At 28.2% G+C, this 19,882-nt stretch overlaps 2 protein-coding genes across 4 annotated transcripts; one reads left to right on the forward strand and one right to left on the reverse strand.

Moving 5' to 3' along the window:
- The first annotated feature begins 4,001 nt into the window (after positions 1–4,001).
- LOC124829407 (uncharacterized) lies at positions 4,002–4,750 on the forward strand. Its single transcript, XM_047302911.2, has 3 exons — positions 4,002–4,279; positions 4,382–4,486; positions 4,590–4,750. The coding sequence occupies exons 1-2, from the start codon at positions 4,049–4,051 to the stop codon at positions 4,475–4,477; spliced, it is 327 nt and encodes a 108-aa protein (XP_047158867.1). The 5' UTR covers positions 4,002–4,048; the 3' UTR covers positions 4,478–4,486; positions 4,590–4,750.
- Positions 4,751–14,899: 10,149 nt separating this feature from the next.
- LOC124829403 (uncharacterized) lies at positions 14,900–18,457 on the reverse strand. Of its 3 annotated transcripts, none has more exons than XM_047302906.2 (4): positions 18,155–18,457; positions 17,805–18,021; positions 16,084–16,300; positions 14,900–15,773 (listed from the first exon to the last, which is right to left on the reverse strand). In XM_047302906.2, exons 2-4 carry the CDS (start codon positions 18,012–18,014, stop codon positions 15,283–15,285), a joined length of 918 nt encoding a protein of 305 aa, XP_047158862.1. In that variant the 5' UTR covers positions 18,015–18,021; positions 18,155–18,457; the 3' UTR covers positions 14,900–15,282. The 3 variants fall into 3 exon arrangements, with proteins under 3 accessions (XP_047158862.1, XP_047158860.1, XP_047158859.1); XM_047302904.2 differs by having other exon boundaries at positions 17,805–18,059; XM_047302903.2 differs by having other exon boundaries at positions 17,805–18,457.
- Positions 18,458–19,882: the final 1,425 nt, after the last annotated feature.

Here is a 19,882-nt window from a genome sequence, read left to right on the forward strand (position 1 = left end):
TAGAACAATGTAATTAATCAGAGGACATAAATGCGAGAAAAAAAATATTGCTTCAAAATGAAAATATTTATCAATTTTTTAAATCATTAAAAATGTGATTAAGATATAAATAAAATAATATAAAATGAGATGAAAATAAACTAATTTGTAAAACATTAAATTGAAGGCTGACTTTAAGTATATATTTATTGTCTTAATGAAGGAGTTAAGTATAGATGGAAAGATGGTTGTGAATGAAAAAAATAAATGTGAATGAATAAAATGATGAGAAGAAAATGAAAAAAGTAATCGAAAATAATGCTTCAAAGTGAAAATATTTATTAATTATTATTTTTAAATGACTGAAAATGCAAGTGAGATATAGACGAAGTAAAGTAAAGTGAGATGAAAATAACATTAATTTGTAAAACACTAAATTGAAAGCAGGTTTTAAGTATATATTTATTACTTGAAAATGAAGGAGGTGTAAATGTAAAGATGTGTGTAAACGAAGGAGATAAATGTAAATGAATGAGATAATAAAAAAAATGAAAGAGAAGAAGAGAAGTGTTGAATATAGTAAAAACTATACCTGAGATTAATTTATTTTTTGTTAAATATATACATAAGGTAATTTATTTATAATAGAAGAAATATGAGTTAAGTCTAAAATATAAATAAGAAATAATAACAAATAAACTAAAAATAAAAGATAAAGATAATATATCTAACACTTTTTCTCAAATTGATGGATACAAATTGTATGTATGCAAACTTACTACTAATATAATCTATAAAAACTTATGAAAATATTTGTTTTTCACTCCAGTGACATCAAATTGTTAATGATTTGTAAAAACGATATAGAAGACGAAACATCAACCAAGAAGACTCTTACTGAACAACAAATCTAGGAGGTTGTTTCATATAAGCACCTTCCAATAGATACAAATCACCATTAAGAGAAATACATTTTCGACATCCCCAATTTGTATATATATATATATATATTTATTTATTTATTTATTTATTTAGGAAGGTTTTCGGATGAGTTTTGAGTTAAATATTGGAAAGGAGATGACACTGATTTGGAAAAGCTAAAGAGAGTTTGTTCTTTGAGTTTTGTTATATCTCTAATTAAATAGTTAAGTAATCTTTTGATTTTATACGTTAATGATTTGTATATAGTGATATATGTTACTTTCTTTTTTTTAAGAAAATATTGAAGAAATTTGATAATAATGAAATGTGAGAAATTAAAATATTATTTCCATTCAAAACTTAAAAATAATATGAGAATAGTCTAAAGATCAAGCAAGTAAAATCCTTGTTTTAGATCTTAAAAAATAGTCTTAAAATAAGATTTAGTATTATACCTCTATTAAATTAATTGTAATATACCTTGATTAAAATAAGTTTTATTTTTTAAATTGTTTTATTAATGAATAATTTCAAAATAAACTATGCAGATTTATGAAAAAGTTCAAATTTGAAAATTAAATTTAAACACTTACCAAAGAAGTGAAGGAGACTTTAGTCTTATACAAAAAGTCTAATGATCTTGTTTATTTTCTTGACAACGAGAATCAAATTTTATTATTTTAACTCATTTTTAATTATATAAAAAGAATATATTCTTTTCCAAATACATATATAACTTCTAGAATAATTATAACAATTTTATTATCAATTGCTTCAGCCAAAGTATCAATTGCTTCGGCCAAAAGGAATTTCTCATAACTAAAAGTAATAAATACTAGTTATTCAAGATCAATAGTTTCCGAGCAAAGATCAAATGAATTCACCTTATTATATATATTGTAAAAGACACATTAAATAAAATTAATTACGATAATATAATAGATAATTTTGTATCACAAAATGCTTAAAAAATAAATTTTAAATAAAATTATGATATATTTTAACACATTGTTTTTTTAGTAAATAAAAAATCTTCTCCTTGTTTTGGACCTTACAAAACCTTGAAGAGCTTGTGGATATATTTGTTGGCCCTTTTATTTATATATGATGGAACACCTCTCAAACATAAGGCTTTGTTTACTTGAATGAATTTAGGGAATAAATTTGAAGGTAAATTTTTTGTTATTATTTGAGTGGATTTCGAGGTAAGTGAGAGTGAATTTTGAAGTAAAGTTTCTGAGAATTAGTGTAGGATTTGATTGATATGACAGATTAAAAAAAATTACTTCAAAATTCACTCTCACTTATCTCCAAATTCACTCAAATAAACAAAAAAAAATTACCTTCAAATACTCTCAAATTCATTCAATTCCTCTCTCCCAAATCCATTCAAGTAAACAAAGTGTAAATGTTTTAGACATGACTGAGTAGTTTCCACTTTCAGGACAATGTGTGTACATGATCTTTGCACTTAACAAAGTGTCAATTTCGTCATCAAATGCGTTAATATGCATCAATCAAGTCATTTTTGTTAATTTTTCAAAAACAACGTTAATTATGTGGTGATGTGACAAAACACATTTGCAACGAGTAAAACAAATGTCATGACACCACAAAATTTCCACTACTGTATGCTCAATAAGTTAATGTTAATTATCTAAACGACGTGAACAAAAATGGATTTGATTAATATACATTAATACATTTGATGATGAAATTGACACTCTTTTAAGAATAAGACCAAATAGAAACATTGATCAAGGGAGGACCATTCAAACCATTAAGCCAATATTTTAATAGTAACATTTCTTTTATATAAGTTCTACAACATTTTTAATCTAAAACTTCAAAACAATATATTTATGATTTTTCTTATATTATTTATTTTATTCACTTTTACTCTATATATCACAACCTTGAACCCAATATTTTAATAAGAGACTAAAGGTGTAGGTAATATTAGAGAAAGCCTACAAGTGGTATATAGATAACTTTCTCTTCGTATGTAAACTTTTATTTTAATTGTATATATTTATAATATTCATATATTAAATATAGAACATAATTCTTAGTACATTATAATAGTTCTAAAACTGTAAATTTAGGGTGTCACCTGTCAATTGTTGTTTCCAAACTTTTAAAAGAACTTTAATTGTTGAGTTTTAAGAAAGAACACATATGTCTCTAACATTCCATCTCAATAAATTCACCAATGATAAAAATATTAAGCAGAAAAGAAATTCTAAACATAAACACATTTGTCTACTTGAATTACACAAAAAGCCAATGCAAGAAAAAGAAATATCGCCCCCCACAAAAACAAACACTCAATTCACTTAAAATGTTTCAATTTTTTTACTATATCACCTTGTTTAAGTTAAGATACGCCTAATAATTACTTCAGAATACTATTTTAATTTTTCTTACTCTCTTATCCAAATAAATAAAAAAAAAAGGGAAAGAAACATCAACTTTGATTTTCCTTTTTCCATACTTTTTTTTTTGAATTAGGACAACACAAAAAACACAGTCATAGATATCTCTAATATGTGTATTCTTACTTCTAACGTTTTTCTTTTTCCTTAAATAAGGCAGTTTTTTTATGATTTTTGCATAAAATATTTCCCTCTTGTGATGTTACTTAAATGCAAAGGTGATATCATAATTAATTATTATAATTTTCTTTTCTGGAAACGTATGTTCCTACATACTTAATTAATTATCATAATTAACTATTTTCCTTCTTCCATACTTTTTTTTTCTCAATCAGAACAACACAAAAAACACAGTCATACATATCTCTAATCTGTGTGTTCTTACTTTCAACATCTTTCTTTTTCTTCAAATAAGGCAGTTTTTTATGATTTTTGCATAAAATAAAATATTTTCCTTCTGCAATGTTACTTAAATGCGAAGATGATATCATAATTAATTATTATAATTTTCTATTCTGGAAACATATGTTAGAAGTAACGGAAGAGCAAGTTCTCATGAATGGCTTGCGTGTAGGTGTTGTACTGTATCAGATAAGGACAAATTCAGCTCTTGAATAAATAAGGGAGCAGCGTGAGGGAGTGTGTATGTGAGTGAGTGAATGAGTTACTGCATTTGCTTGATTCACTCGAAAAGCTAAGCTATCTCTGCATCAATGGAGCGTGAAACCACAAGCAGCCGCGGTTCTTCCAGGAAGCTATCGTTAGAGCAAATCGCAGCAATGACGAATGCCACCATCAACAAAATCCAATTTTCAAACTCGCGAGAGCGTCTTCACAACGGCACAACCGTAACCTACCATGACTGCACCTCCGTAGGTTACGGCTGGCTTCTTCCAGGTTGGGTCGCCGAGGAACGGCGAGTCCAAAGTGGAAGAATTTATAGGGTAAACCTTCTTCTTGTTTTGCTTTGTCACTGTTGTTGTTTCTTTGTATCTCTTAACACAACCCATATGAATTGTAAATTTTACTAAATTTTGTGCATGCAGTACTACTACGACCCAAATGGATCGTTTTACGAAAGCCAACAAAAGGTGTTGGAGTTCTTGGAGCAATTCTGGGGAATAATCGTTCTTGACACTTAGATCTCGGAGGTTGAACTAGTTTTGCTATATGATTTTTCTGCATGCACGTAGATCGTGCTTTTAATCTTTAAGATTTTGCATTGATGAAATTCACCTTTTGTTTTTCTCGCAGATCTTTGTGTTGCACTCTTACTTGTTGTGGCAAACCAGACACAGATGGGGACCCTTTCGTTTAAATTAATTAATAATGTCTTCGTTTGTTGTTGTTTTTTCTTTTGTTCTTGAATATCAATGGCTATTTTCTCAATTCCTTCGGATTTTAGTTTTCTTTCAGTTTATGTTCTTGAATTTCCCCTTTCTTATGTACTTACGAACTCATCGCGCGACACACTCACACACACATATATATATCACCTAATAAACACACCAATTGATAAAAAGTTATGAAGGGTAAATAATTGACTATGAAAAAAAAAATCCTTTAAACGAGATTGTTGATGAATGCTTCTTTGAGTTTCATTCAATTCAACTACACTTATATTGTCGATATGTTGTATTAAATTCTTGAAAAATATTCTTTCACATGCTTAAAATTTTATATTCATTTGATATTATCCTTATTTATTTTCTATTCTATTTTTTTTTAAAAACTACAAACATTTACACTTTTATCATCATTTTATGTTTATGCTCTGTGTCAAATGAGTGTAAAAAAGTATGTTGTGGTATCATTATTCTAAATTCTTTGTTGAAGTATATTTGAGATTTTAAAATACAACAAAAACTCTTTTGTCTTTCGAACGATGCAGGTAACAATATAGAAAAGTTTGTTTAAAAAATATTTTTGTTATTAGTTAACAATAATAACGATGTAATAATTCACTATTAAAAAACAAAAACAAGATAATTGATAATAAACAATAATGGTTTACTAAAGAGAAGAAAATCAAAGCTTATCTTTCTTTATAGAAAATAACAACACCCTCTATAAAAATAAGAAAATGCAATTGATTTAGAATATATATATATATATATATATATATATATATATATATATAATTCTAAAACTTGTGTGCTTTTCCAAGAGAATATTGTGTGTTTTTCTAAGAAAAATATTGTCAATCTTCTATAATAGAAAATTAAATATTAGAGTAAAGTACTTTTTATTTGAGTATTTTCTCACATTATTTTCATGTAATGTATGCTTATCACTGCTAATTATTTTAATAGATCATAATAGAATCAAATCTAATATAAATTTGTTGAATTAACTTTGTCTTAACCACACTAAAAAAAAGAATGAGTGATTTGTTGTGAAGTTGATTTACAAGTACATTATTTTTTATAGGAAAAATTATGAAAAACTCCCTAAATTTCACATAAATTCTTATTAAGTGGTATTTAATGTCCACTAGTGCTATCTTTAATTTCCACTAAATAAATCATTATTTCTCATCATGAGAACATGAATGATTCATCTTGTAGCTTTTATCTTTCAATGTGACTAATTAAAATCTTAATTAAAAACATAATAAAAATTACAAACAAAACCCAAAATAGTATTGACTTTCTCAAGATCCTATCTGAATCTTTTGCATATTTTATATGTTTGTCCACAAATGAAACACAAGACTCTTTGTAGTGTGTAAATCACTCTAATTGTCATCATATACAATAGCTTTTTTGTTCCAACTAACTCTTTCACTTGATATTATCATCCCATTTGTAACCATTGGTTTTTTACCTTCTAGAAGGTCAACAAGTTTTCATGGTTTATATCTATGAAGAGACTTCATTGTTCCTTTGCATTGTTGTCATTCATAAGGAGGAATGAACCATTTTATCATAATGAAAAGTTGAAAGATTTCCTTACAAAGACTACATCCATTTTAACAACCTTGTGGATAGTTAGACCTATAAATAATACTTGTTCATTTTGTTAGCATAACCCAATAATATATTTTTACTAGATTTTGGATCCAATTTAATTAGTCTATAGGTGATTTCAAACCAATTGTTATTTACAAGGATTGATTTAACACATAACCAATCATTTTGATAGTTTTTACCCAAAAAGACTTAACTACTTTCAATATTTTTACAATAACTTTTCCTTTTTTGAAAATAGTTATACTCTCCTGTTCTATGACATCATTTTGTTATCATGCATTTGAAACAAAAAATTGTCTCCATAATACCTTTTTGCTTTCATAATGCTAAAATTTGTTCTCCACTAATTCTCCTCCATTATCTACCTATAAGCATCTAACTTTTTTTTTCTAGTTTCAAGATTGTGTGCTTTGAGTTTTTTACTCGTTGAAAACACAATCTTAGAGTAACCATCAATGAATGATACAAACTATTTTTCTCTATGAGGAGATAGTATTAGAGATTCCAACGTATCAAAATCAATAAAGTCTAATATAGTTTTTCTTTTGGTAATTACTCTAACAAACATTGATTTGTTATCTTTTTTAATTCACAACACTCACGTAAAGGTAAACTAATCTTTTTAAGTTTGAGTGAGATTACATTGTTTCAAATCTTTGACATATAATGAAGTTTGTGATGCAATATCATGTTATTACTTTTTAACTTGTTGCAACAACTAATGCATTTGTCTTGCAATGTATATCTCACAAAAGAATAGATAGATTTCCCATTATCTACTTTACTTTAATGGTAGCTAAATTATCTTTAATATCACAATGGTTGCATTTAAAATTCTTCCATTTTTTAGACTTTAAACTACCATGATTTTGACTTCCATTAGAGTCACATTTTCTTGATTTAACTCTCATCATTTCTGCTTGTTTTGAACTTTTCATTATTTCTATTGCTTAATGTTTTACATGCTTCTTAAAGAATAGCTTTGTTATCATAATATTTTGTTTTTTACATGGATATTGGCTTATTATAAGAGTACCCCAAATCTCATATTGTATTTTGTAACACTAGACAAAAACACTTTTGTCAATTGTAAGCATAAATTTGTAAGAATCTTTATTAATACCTTTCTTTTTTTCTTTTTTTTTATCCATATCAATTCCTTGATCTTGTTTATACCATTGTCTTTTCTCAATATTGCCTCCATCTTTAATTTTCCCAATGAAAAATTATACCTGATCTTTTGTTGTCATGGTTTTAAATGGACTTATGTGACTTTCACAATGAATTAATGTATAGGAAAAATGACTATAGGTCATGAGTAACTACACTGAGTAAGTTGAGAAGAAAAGTGTGTCATGAATGGATACACTTAAATACTAAGTCATTCATTTGTCAAGATCTTTCTAGTCATGCATTTTTATTATACTACATTGTATATCTATTAACACGCATAGTTCTTTTTATTATGTGTAAGTTAGACTAATCATTATCATAAAACATACTAACATTTTTCTACATCATTATTCCAAAATACAACACCCTTGTATCATTGTTGGATACCAAAATAGCAACTTAATAACACATAACTAAAATAAAATATAAAAAGAGAAAGAAAATTGATAAGAAGAAAAAAATAACATCCCTTTATATAAATAAAAAGATATAGATATTAGAGAATGAGAATTTTTTTCTGTATTAATTTTTCCTTTACATATAAATTCTTAGAAAAAATAGCTAAATATGTTTTTCGTTTCAAACTATTATATATAAAATTGTATTTTGTCCCTGAACTAAATTATGAAACATTTAGTTGTTGTTATGTAAAACATTATTTCTAATAAACAAAGCGTATGAAAGTTATATTATAGTTTTATTATGGAACTTTGGTTACATAAAAGTTATAGTATAGTTTTGTCATGGAACTTGGTTTGGTTTGTTAGATAAAATTAATATAATTATATTGTGTGTTGGGAATAGTATTTTACATTACTTTTACAAAGTGAAAAAATTAAACATTTTATAATTTAGTTCAGGGACTAAACATATTTTTTATAATAATTAGTGATAAAAAAACATATATAACAAAAAAAATATATAATAATTCTAATATATTATACTTCAAAAAAATATAGTATTATTATAACAAAAATAAATAACTATCAAGAAGTCTCATATATATAAACTTCTCATCTCACACTTTCAACCACAATTGTTAACAACGTCTCTTCCTAAAAGTAATATTTTATTATTTATACGAGTTCTCTTATACTGAACATATTCTTTGAATTTTATTAGAAGTTACAAAATCATGAATTAATTTTTTTTAACATTATTTACCCTTGTTGCACTTGTGTTTAATTACAATTATTAATAGTGAGAATTCAAAATTTTTGGGAAATGTCGTAAACCAATTACACACATTACATTAGTAAAGATTTAATTTTGAATAAACCCTTATACACTAAATTTAAAAAACAAAGATTTAGTGACAAACTATATTGGATTAGTTTCCCTATTCAAAGAGATCTAATGAAAGTTAAATCTTAACTAGAATATGATCAATTTAGTTTGGGTATATTGAAACACATTGGATATATTCAAACATACTAAATGTTTGAACTTCAATAAAATTATAAATAGGAATTGAGACATTGAAAGGAAGAAGAGATAAACAATAAAGAATAGAAAAAGTAGAAGTAAGAATAAAAAAAACATTAAATAAATGTTTTAATTCCAAAATTTTGACACAAAATTAAATTTTGATGTTTCAAATTTTGATATAATCCTCAAACTTTAACAATAAATAAATATAAAAAATTAAATTTTGTTAAAGTGTCTAATATGATTGATGATTGAAATATTTATACTGTTTTACATATTTCAGCTTAAATATTACTATAAAAGATCATTTAATAAGTAAAAAAATAACACAATTAAATTTAAAAAATTATATTTTGTTTATTTTTCAAGTTTAATAACTAAGATACATCAAAATTTAATACTGTGCTGATTTTAATTTTACATTTTAATTTAAAGATTAAAAATACATTTAGCTTATAAAAATGTTGAAATTGTAAGTGAAAATTGAACCCAAGAGTTAAAGTTCTGTTTGAAGCGGATTGAAAGATGGTACTAGAAAACAGTGTCTCTGTTATGTTATTTTGGATTCTTCTTCCATCATTTATAAAATACATGCCCAAGTTGCGCGGAGAAAAGTTTGAGCAAGCTTGCAACGTTTATGGTATACAACATGGATCCAACGGCTAACACTCAGCATCCTTCGGTCTATCTACTCGACCATTATCTGCAATATCAACAATGTGGGTTCTAATTAGGTCAATATTTAAGTTATTATTGGACCAATAGTCTAGTAGACGATAAAATAACCAAAGATATCTCATTAGAAATATTGATAAATCGTTTATGAGTAACTAACCGAATCTTCACGTAAGTATTTACGTCCGTCCGATCAGGACTTAAATACTCAATTATGATAAATAGTTCATAAAACCACTCCTAACTTAGGTACCTCCCCTTCTGGTCAAGAATGCAACCGATCGAAACCGGTGACGACCGAGTGGAGAAGTCGGCAGGCAAGCGATCCAGAAGGCAACCGAGCAGTCCAGACTGAAGGCAAACAAGCACGACATGCGATTCGAGCACGGAAAAACAGTAAAGGCACATCAGAAATGTTAGTCTCTCGGTCTTACACAATCCATACCGAAACACAACAAAAGTTAGCATTGATTAGGAATTATATATATATATATATATATATATATATATATATATATATATATATATATATATATATTTAAATAAATAAATAAACTCAAGACCGCCATTACAATTAATTTACGCAAAAAATAAAATTTGATTTTTGCATTCTTTAATGTTTTTTATACGATATAGTATTTTAAAATATATTATAAAAATTAATATATTAAAATCAATATATTTTGAAAGTGGAATAGATTGAGTTTTGAATTATTTTTCTGGCGAGAACAATGGAATTGCTGGAGAGAATTTTGAATACTATAACTGAATTTGTGTGTTTCAATAAGATGGTTTTGTATGAAATGTCCTGTGAGTGGTAAGTGAGAAGAAATTTAAAATTTTGTATGGTTAAAACGTATACTTTAATATTGCTGAGAAAAAACCTTTAATATATTTTTAGAAAATACAAAGGTATTACATAGAACTTCATATGATGATAATGGTAAAAATCTAAAAAATAAAGAATTAGAGTTAATAAATGTTTTAAAATAATTAGAATGAGTATTTTAATGTTAAAATAATTCAATAATATAAATAAAATTTCATAAACTCGTATCATCGTCTAAAACACTTGTCATCTCTCGTCTAAAACATTTTCCATCTCTTTAGAACTCTTTCTCAGAGTTCCTTTTCCCTTCTCTCTATAATTTTTACTCCTCGGTCATTTGTTTGACGAAGAAATGTCTAGGAGATCACCGCACTACATTCTCGAACAAGTAATTTTCAACTCCTTTTTCTTTTGTTCTTAGTTTAAGGTCATGCATAAGGGTTTTTCCATCACATGTGTCGTTTGACTTTCTTTTCTAATTCCTTGTTGATCAAAGGTTCTAAGGACTCTCTTTTATCACAATTATGTATTCTGTAGACGTTTGTAGAGTTCCTTAAGCTCTAAGTAAGCAAGGGTAGTGCACCATATAGAGCTTGGTCGCACTCTCTTTAAGTTAAGGGAACTAGTGTTTTCTTTTAAGTTTGAGTTATGAAGTATGAAGTGTTTTACATGAGTGTTTTAGTATTAACTGGGCTTAAATGATTGAACATGGTTGAATGAATCTGTTTGGATTTGATTATTATTTGGAATGTTGTTGTTGTGAAGTGTATTAATGATGAATTGGGTGTATAATGATGAGAAGAAGTGGTTTATGCTGAGTTATGAGTTATTTCAAATTAAAAATAGAGGTTTTGAGAGGTAAATTTTATAGATAAGGATATGAGAGAAGAAACAACAATTTAGGACATATCATATAGTCATTTGAAACTTGTTGATACTTTAAGTTGAAGAAATTTGATATGAAAAAATAGACATGAGATAATAAAGTGATTTTGGAAGGGTTTTAAGTACGATTTTAGAGGTTTTGGGTGTGAGATTTTTATGTAGTAGGTTTGGTATGATGTAGAGGGTTTGAGGTCTGTAGTTGGATGATTTATGACTGGTTTAGATCCTTAGCTTGTTAAGTTATTGTTTTGAAAGAATGAAAGTAAGAGTAGCAGAAGATCCTAGTTTGGAGGTCTTTCTCTTTTTGGCAAAGGGTGTCTTAACAGATTAACCTTGTGCAATAGTTTTGAGTGGGCCAGTTGTTCCACCACACCAGTGCAGAACCCGCCATGACTCGATTTATACTATATCTGGATGGTCAAGTCTAGATTTATGGCATGATTAAGATGTTTGTTTCATTATGTATGAAATGTGATATTATGATACAATTTTGTTTATACCATGTTGGATTATTTTATCATTAGTTTACCTTTTTCGTGTGTTCTTTGTTGTTTTGTTACGATGTGTTAATTTTCAGGCGTTGATCATCTAATTGGTGTGAGCATAAGGAGATTACATATTTTTAGAGTGAACATTAGATAGAGATGGCCTGGCATGTAGTTATCTTATTATAGACTTGTGTTCTTTGGTTTTAGATAAACCTTTTCACACATAATTTTGATTTAGGATCTTGTATATAAAGTTAACTGTAGCTATGTTTTGTATAATTGTATGTGTTGAATAAAAATCCCACATTTTATTAGTTCAAATTTTTTCTTGGTGTCTTTCTGCAAACCGTCCAAAGTAAACTAAATTAAATTTTAATAAACTCTACAAACCACCGTAAGCCTTGCACTATTTTTTTTTAATATATATCAAGGATTCGAATTATTTATGAAAAATCTGAAAAATTAACATGTACTTGAATAAAAAAGTTTACTTAAGATAAAAAATAACTGGATCGTGCGAAGACTCAAAGCCCAATGGGTTTGTGAACAACCTAAGGGGGCTTCTTCCTGCACCCATTATTTTCTTCCTACAACCCCAAATTTTTCATAATTCCCAAAAGATCCTTTTGGTTTTGATTAGTTTTAGGTTTTTATGGAGGAGTAATGGGACCGGATTGTGAAGGATGGGTGCATGTTTTTGTTCATGTGTAATGGGGGCATATCCGGTTAAGATTATTGGATTCAGGGTGAGATAATCCCATTATATGTTTTGTTTAACATCAGAAAAGATCAGATTACAAAATGTAATTTACATAATTAAATTTCAAAATTCGATACTTAAGAATAATACTAAATTTCAAAATCGATAAATATATAATTTTATGTAACTGAATTTCAAAATTTGATATACATAAATAAAATTGAATTTCAAAATTTACTCAACACAACTCAACAATCAAATTTCAAAATTCTATATATAAATAAAATCAAATTTCAAAATTTAGTAAATTACATATAATTGAATTTCGCTATCCATTGTATACAAATAAAATTGAATTTCAAAATTTGGTGAATATATGTTAGATAACTAGAATTTTAAACCTGTTACCCAGTTACACATACCAGATTTCAAAATTCTATAAACACATTATGTTCATATTAGCGTGTACTTTTCATTTTGAAGTCATGTCTTCATAGGCTCATCAGCACATAGTCTCTCAGATGATTCTGGAATGTAGTGCCATGAATTAATAATGCCAATTTATTTGATCCAAGTTGCACTAGTTTCCCCTTAGGCTAAAAAGATGACAAACTAAATTTACTCATTTCATACATCATACATGGTCATTGTTATGTTTTTTAACATCTTCCAAATGAAGCTTTTTCTTTCGTGTTTTGCATATACAAGAAACCATTATTAGCTAGAAATGAGATTCTTCATGAAGTGTTGCCAGATTTTATGTTCCTCGTTCATCATTTATGTTGGAAGTCTCGTATCGACTAGAGATAATTAAGATCAATTCATAGTTTATAAATGGGTGCAAACCTCACCCTACAAGCCGGTTTTGTGGAGTTGAGTGAGACTTAAAGTCCACTTCTAATCATTCACTCATTGATCCTTCACTGCATAGAACCATGGGTGTCTCCTTATAGTATGGAAAGGAATGTAATACGGATTCGCCATAACCCAGAAAGCCACAATTTTCAGCATACGTGCTTTGCTTAATTTAATCAATTCACAAAGTGAATAAGCTTTCAAGAGTAACTAAAGTCAGCGGTTTCCCTTTCCTTTTGAGCATTTTGTATTCCTGTAATTGTTGGGTTGTCTTTGTCAGCTTTTGGATGGAAGAAGATGCATGCATGCATGTTATGGTTTCTCTATCCCTAGACATATAATTAATTAGATATTGTGAAATCTAGTTAGTATTTACCGAATTTCAAGATTTGGTGAATGTGTGTAGGATTTTAAAATTCGACTGTGTCGGATTTTAAAATTCGATTATATAAAGTTTTGAATGTTTATCGAATTTTAAAATCTAATTATATGAAGTAGTGTATGAATTTGATATTTTGAATTCCGATTTTATTTGTGTATATACTAAATTGCATGTATCTGATTTCGATACGTATGTTTCGTGGTGAAGTCACCAATTTACTATGTTCTAAATTACGTAACGTAATCCGATTATCAAGCTCGGATCTGTTATTTGAACCAAATTTCATATTCTTGTACACAGTCATTTTGAAAGGACGAAGTGGGAAAAATAAAATTGGAGGTGCAGAAAGAAAATAATAGGTGCAAGAAGTTCCCAACCTAACAACATTTTTTTATCATAAAGAAGATGCCCATCGAGTTGATAGTTAGTCATCATTACTACGAAGATATAATGATATTAAAGTAAAATATTAATTTCAAATAATAATTCCACTTGAAAAAAGTAAAGTAATAATCAAAAGATTCATGATGATTACAGTATAAAAGGCAAATCAAGTGCAAAGTATACAGTATAGAATAGAAAATAAGGAGTAAAATGGAATAGAATAAAAAATGTCTATTGTTCGATCATACATACCTTCTTTTTATACTATTAACAAATTTCACTAAATATATAATAAATATACTCCTATAGCAATTGAAAGGAACAAGATTAAAATCAATATTCAAGCACAGAAGTTCAAAAGTTAGTGCACATGTGGCATGTTCAATAATTGTGTTGCTTTCATATTCCAAGCTTAATAAAAATTCAAAATCAATCATTATATCCAGTTAGACTGTTTCATCATCTTCACGACAATAGCCATTATATAAATCTTTATTTAATCTCATTGTACTACATTACTTTTAAAATTCATGATCGCAATACAAGAATTATATAAAGCCTCCAGTTCAATAATATTTTTTTTAACTCAGAAGAAAAATTGTTTTGAAGATATAAAATGTTTTTTATGGCCTAGATTCTTATTTAAAATGAAAAAAAATATGTATTAAATTTTATGTTATGTTAATATGCTCAAGTAAAATCTTATAAGACTTAGATCCAAAACCCACCACTCTGTAAATGAAGCTATATGAAATTCTAAAGACTATTATTGTTGATCACTAAAATATAATGATAACAGTAATATATATATTTGTATTGAAAGATAGAAAATGAGAATATGGTACCAAAAATTCCCAGTCCCAACAAATAAACGAGGCAAGGAAGTTCTATGAGATAGAATGGGTACCCAGTACTTTGTGATTGTCACTGGACACCGACCAAAACTTTCACTCTGAAATTGCGACACCTCAAACATGGACAAGTAACAAAGAACCATCGTATTGTAAAATGGCTTATTGTTGTTTCTATGACTGCTGCCTATATGAATCTCTTGTTTGTTGATCAGACTTATTAGGTAGCAAATGAAGATTTCATTGAGCAAGGAAAATAGCCGCAAAATTATGTATTCATTTTCTTTCAGTCTCTTCACAATTTCAGAGCCAAAACCTGTACACGTCAAATTGGTCTGAACATGGGGTGTCTCCATCTCTCAGGCTTCATCCGCCAGTTACTTTCACCGTTTCTGGGTTTCAACATTCGCTCTATTTCCTTTCCTGATTGAAGACAGGATTGTAGTCTCTTCAGATGTCCACGGCATTGCTTGTGATCAAAGCAATTGTCGTCGCCAATGTCACTGCCTCCGGGATGCACGTATCTTTCGCATGGTGACTGCCACTTGGCTTGCAAGTATGCTAAAGATCTCCATGGAGGAAGTGGCATGGAGTTCTGCTTCAAAGAAGATCTACTAGCTTCCTCCATTATGCCAAGAAATTGTTTCAGCCTTGCAAAGGAACCCACATAGATGGCAGGAAGCGAATGCAGGATCCGATTATACGAATCAACAGCTCTAGCTATTTCAAAGTGGCTTCGGAAATCAATATCAACAATCAATCGTTCTAGGCTTCCCGAATGATTGTCAACCACAACATCGATATATTCATGATCACCTGTGCCAAAAGTTTCGACAAGAAAACATCAGCTGTGATTAAAGCATATGTAAACACATGTGCATATTGGGCAAGTAGAATCATGGAACAACACAGCATATGAGATACTAAGGTATGATAGAATATGCCATTTCACTGTCCTAACATTACTTAGCATGGTAAAAAGCACTTGATGCAAACAATACATGAAATTTCATATTTACCACCCCAAGCAAACAAATGGTAGCAGCTTAGTAATGGATATGCATGAAGCAAAAGTAGAATTGTAATTTTGGTGAGATAACACACACACACACACAGTACGGTATACCTCCAGGGACCTTGCCTCTACCCGGCCATTTAGATGCACAAACTCCAGCATCATAGCCAGAAAGCCTCATCAAGTTCACCAGATAAAACCTGATACAGCTAGCATAACATGGACCAGAATTCATAACTTTAAGGTTGGTCTCATTCATTGACCGTATGAAGGAATGTACAACTGAAAGCAACTCACTCTCATGCTGGGCCACTGATAGCTTACAGATCTGTTTCATAGACATGAAAGATAGTCAGGGAAGTTGTCAGAATATCAGTTGATTTTAAAGAGGGGACATTTAGGGGAAGATAGAACAGGGTATTTTAGATAACAAGAATGCATTATTCTAGAGAATCTGTAGAACATAGGTAGTAGGTTCTGCTTATCATCCAATAAGTATAGACTCTCCATGTGTACAGAATCTTGATAGATTTAGCAGAGATTATTCCCTAAGATAATAATAGGCGATGCAATTTCCTACAAACTACTACATATGATAGACTAAGAATAGGTAGGATGAAAATAAATTGAATAACTGGAAGTGGAAAAAAGAGAGTAAAAGTTAAAGATGTTTAGTTGAAGAGAAATAGAAGAAACGAAAAGAGATATAGAAAAAAAAAAGAGTAAAAATACATGAGAATTAGTGCAGTGGATCTCAGCAATTCTAGAATTATTTATCCTCTCTTTCTCTCCCACCGAACAACTTATATTAATTCCCTCTTTTCTCATCTTCTCAAACAAACATACCATAATAAGTACACTGAAACATGAGATACCTCACTCAACATATTATTTCCAAGTACATAAAATGTTATTATTTTCAACCATATCTTTTATCCATAGTACATTGGTAGGAAAACATTTACTTGTACAGTAAACTATAAAATGGCAATTCTATTTCTTTATTCTGTTTCCATATAAAAATCCAATTTGGCAAACGCTCGAGTTTCAAGTTATTGAGAAAGGACTAGAAACTGCTTCCAACCCTACCCATGAAAAATAAGATATTACACGTGGCAATTTCTCAATCAAAAACCCAAAACTAAAATGAAAATCAGAGATTTGAAATGCATGTCCAAACTAAAGCCATAGCGCTTTAGGATGTGTTTGCTAAAGCTGCTTCACACTTTTCAAGGCACATTGATCATAAATACTTGTCTCTTGTTGGGTCCATGTATGACATGGTTCAACAACAATACTTAAGTGTTCTTATAAAGCTCTGAAAGAGCCTATGTAAGTGACCCTTGGCCCTCCCCAATACTCTCTTTTTAGCTTATTTCACAAATTTTCACAATTGAGCTAATCAACAAGTTCTCATTTGATCATGGATAAATTCAGCTATTTAAATAATCCATGAAAATGAAAAACAAATCTTGTGTACAAGATATCACATCCAATAAAGAAAAATTACCAAAGAATTTTAACACAGCAATGCTTGTGAAGATCATCCAATCAAATACAATAAAAATTCAGATTATTGATAAGTAATTAAAAGTTGAAATTAGCTAACAGATTTATCACTAACATATGTATATATGTACTAGTAAAAAATAGAGCATAAATCAATTGACATGCAATTGTTTTTGTTGAGTTTCAATTGAGATAGAAAGCTTTTGTAATGTAAATACAATCATGCTAGAAGTGTAATTTTCATTTTAATTATTGTTCCTCCAACACAAACAAAATGATTCTGCACTATCATTACTCAATAGCGAGAGGTTCTTGGCAATTACCTGAATCCTCTCAGCGAGTTGAGCGAAATCAGAGAGACCTGAATCGCTGTCACTGCTACACAAAGACTCGGCGCCACTGCTTCCATTCTCTAAAAAATCACTAACCATAAGCGCCAAATCGTGTTCACTCTCGTGGCTGAAACCGCCTGCAATTTCGCTGTCGCCTCCGGTACCGCCAACTCTAGCCCACAAATCGGAGTCGGGGGCCATACAAACCCTGCAGTCCATCCGATGTCAGCGACGTCGTTCACACCACTTAGGTCCGAAAACGACACCGTTTCAGACAATTACCACCGAGGCACAACAACAAAACAGAATCAAAATTCGTCCTAAATTCACAATTTCTGTACCTTAAATTTCACAATCCAATTGAACACGAGGTCCAATTCGCTAAAACGGATCAAAATTTCGATTTCTTTTGCGTTTTCTTTGCTTTATTAAATCAAAAATTGCTAAAGTAAATGTTTGTTTCCGTGTTTTAACCCTCTCCAAGAATTTTGAAGAATTGGAATGGGAAAAATTATAAATAAAAAAATAAAAATAAAAGAAATTGGCCTTTCGATCTGAAGGGATGAACAAAGTCGAATGGCAAACGGAAGATTCTTCCTTTGCAAATGAAAACCCAAAAGATTGGAAGGCGAGTTCCTCGGAGAACGAAGACAATATAAAAGGCATAACTGACCGTCGAATGACCATTTTGCCCTTCTGTGTGTGACTTGGAGAGGGAGGTTACGTTTATTGTTTCTTTCTTTCTTATCACAAAATTTAATTAAAGAATTCTTAGTTTAATTGACAGATCAAATTGATAATTCTTAATATTCTAATTAGTTTCTTTAACTGTACTTTTCAAACGTGAAAAAATAAATAAAATACTGCAACTTGAATCTTAATGAACTAACTTATAAAATTACAAAAATTAAGAAAGATAGTTTAATTTATATATACAGATAATGAGATCATTAATAAAATAATTACTTCTTTAGATATCTTTTCATGCAAATCTTCATAACTTCGTGATAGGTTAATAGTAAAATTAAAATTGTCCATTTTTTAAATATAAATTAAAATGGAATTATAAATTTTATGGAAGACCAAAATTATTCATTTTTAGAATATATGAATAGAAAATTGAATGATTAAAACTATAAAAAGCCAAAATTGACTATTTTTCAAATATGTCAAAATTATAATCAAACTATTAAACTAAAAACAAACGTATACTACCAAAACTATTAAACTATATGAAAATTATATTATTTTTAAAATATTAGTTATTTGTAAATTACTATGATATATATATATATATATATATATATATATATATATATAATAATTATTATTATTACGATTAAACATGTTTTATAAATTAAAAATTTTAAAATGATTTCATATTAAATATATTAAATGTCAGATTGAATATTTTGTCTTTTTATATACTGATGGTGTAATATTATAAACATTTAAATATATAAAAAATAATTAATCATGTCCTAGTTAATAAATAAATAAATTTTATATACTGATGGTTTAATATTATAAATATTTAATCATAAAAAAAATTAATCACATGCTGATAAACAAATAAAAAGAGGATTGATAAACTGTATAAATATTTTTTTAAATCCATAAATTTCAAACAACGAAGTAATTAATTTTATCAATAATAATAATAATAATAATAATAATAATAATAATAATAATAGTCTATACTTATATATAAAAAAATATTTTGTGCTCATGTTTACTTTTTAATATTATTTTTAAAATAAAAGGTTTTTTAAATTAAAATAAATATTTTATCAATTTTATTTTTTAATAACTGTTATTTTTAAATTTAATCAAATTTTTAAATTTGATCGTTTTTAAATTTAATTATTTTTTTAATTATAAAACTACCTAAAAAATAATAAAATTATTAAAGAGAAACCTACGCGGCTAAAATACATAATCATCTATCGTCAAAGTAAAAGTCACGGTTCTTGTTCAACCCTCAAACAGTTGACTTTGTCAACTTCTAGTAACTAAATTATTACGAAAAAAAAAAAGTGTGTTTAATTATATAATCATGTGAGAAAACA

This window comes from Vigna umbellata, chromosome 4 (assembly GCF_029865625.1).
Source record: "Vigna umbellata cultivar VRB3 chromosome 4, Vumbellata_1.0, whole genome shotgun sequence".
In the NCBI taxonomy this organism is placed as follows: Eukaryota; Viridiplantae; Streptophyta; class Magnoliopsida; order Fabales; family Fabaceae; genus Vigna; species Vigna umbellata.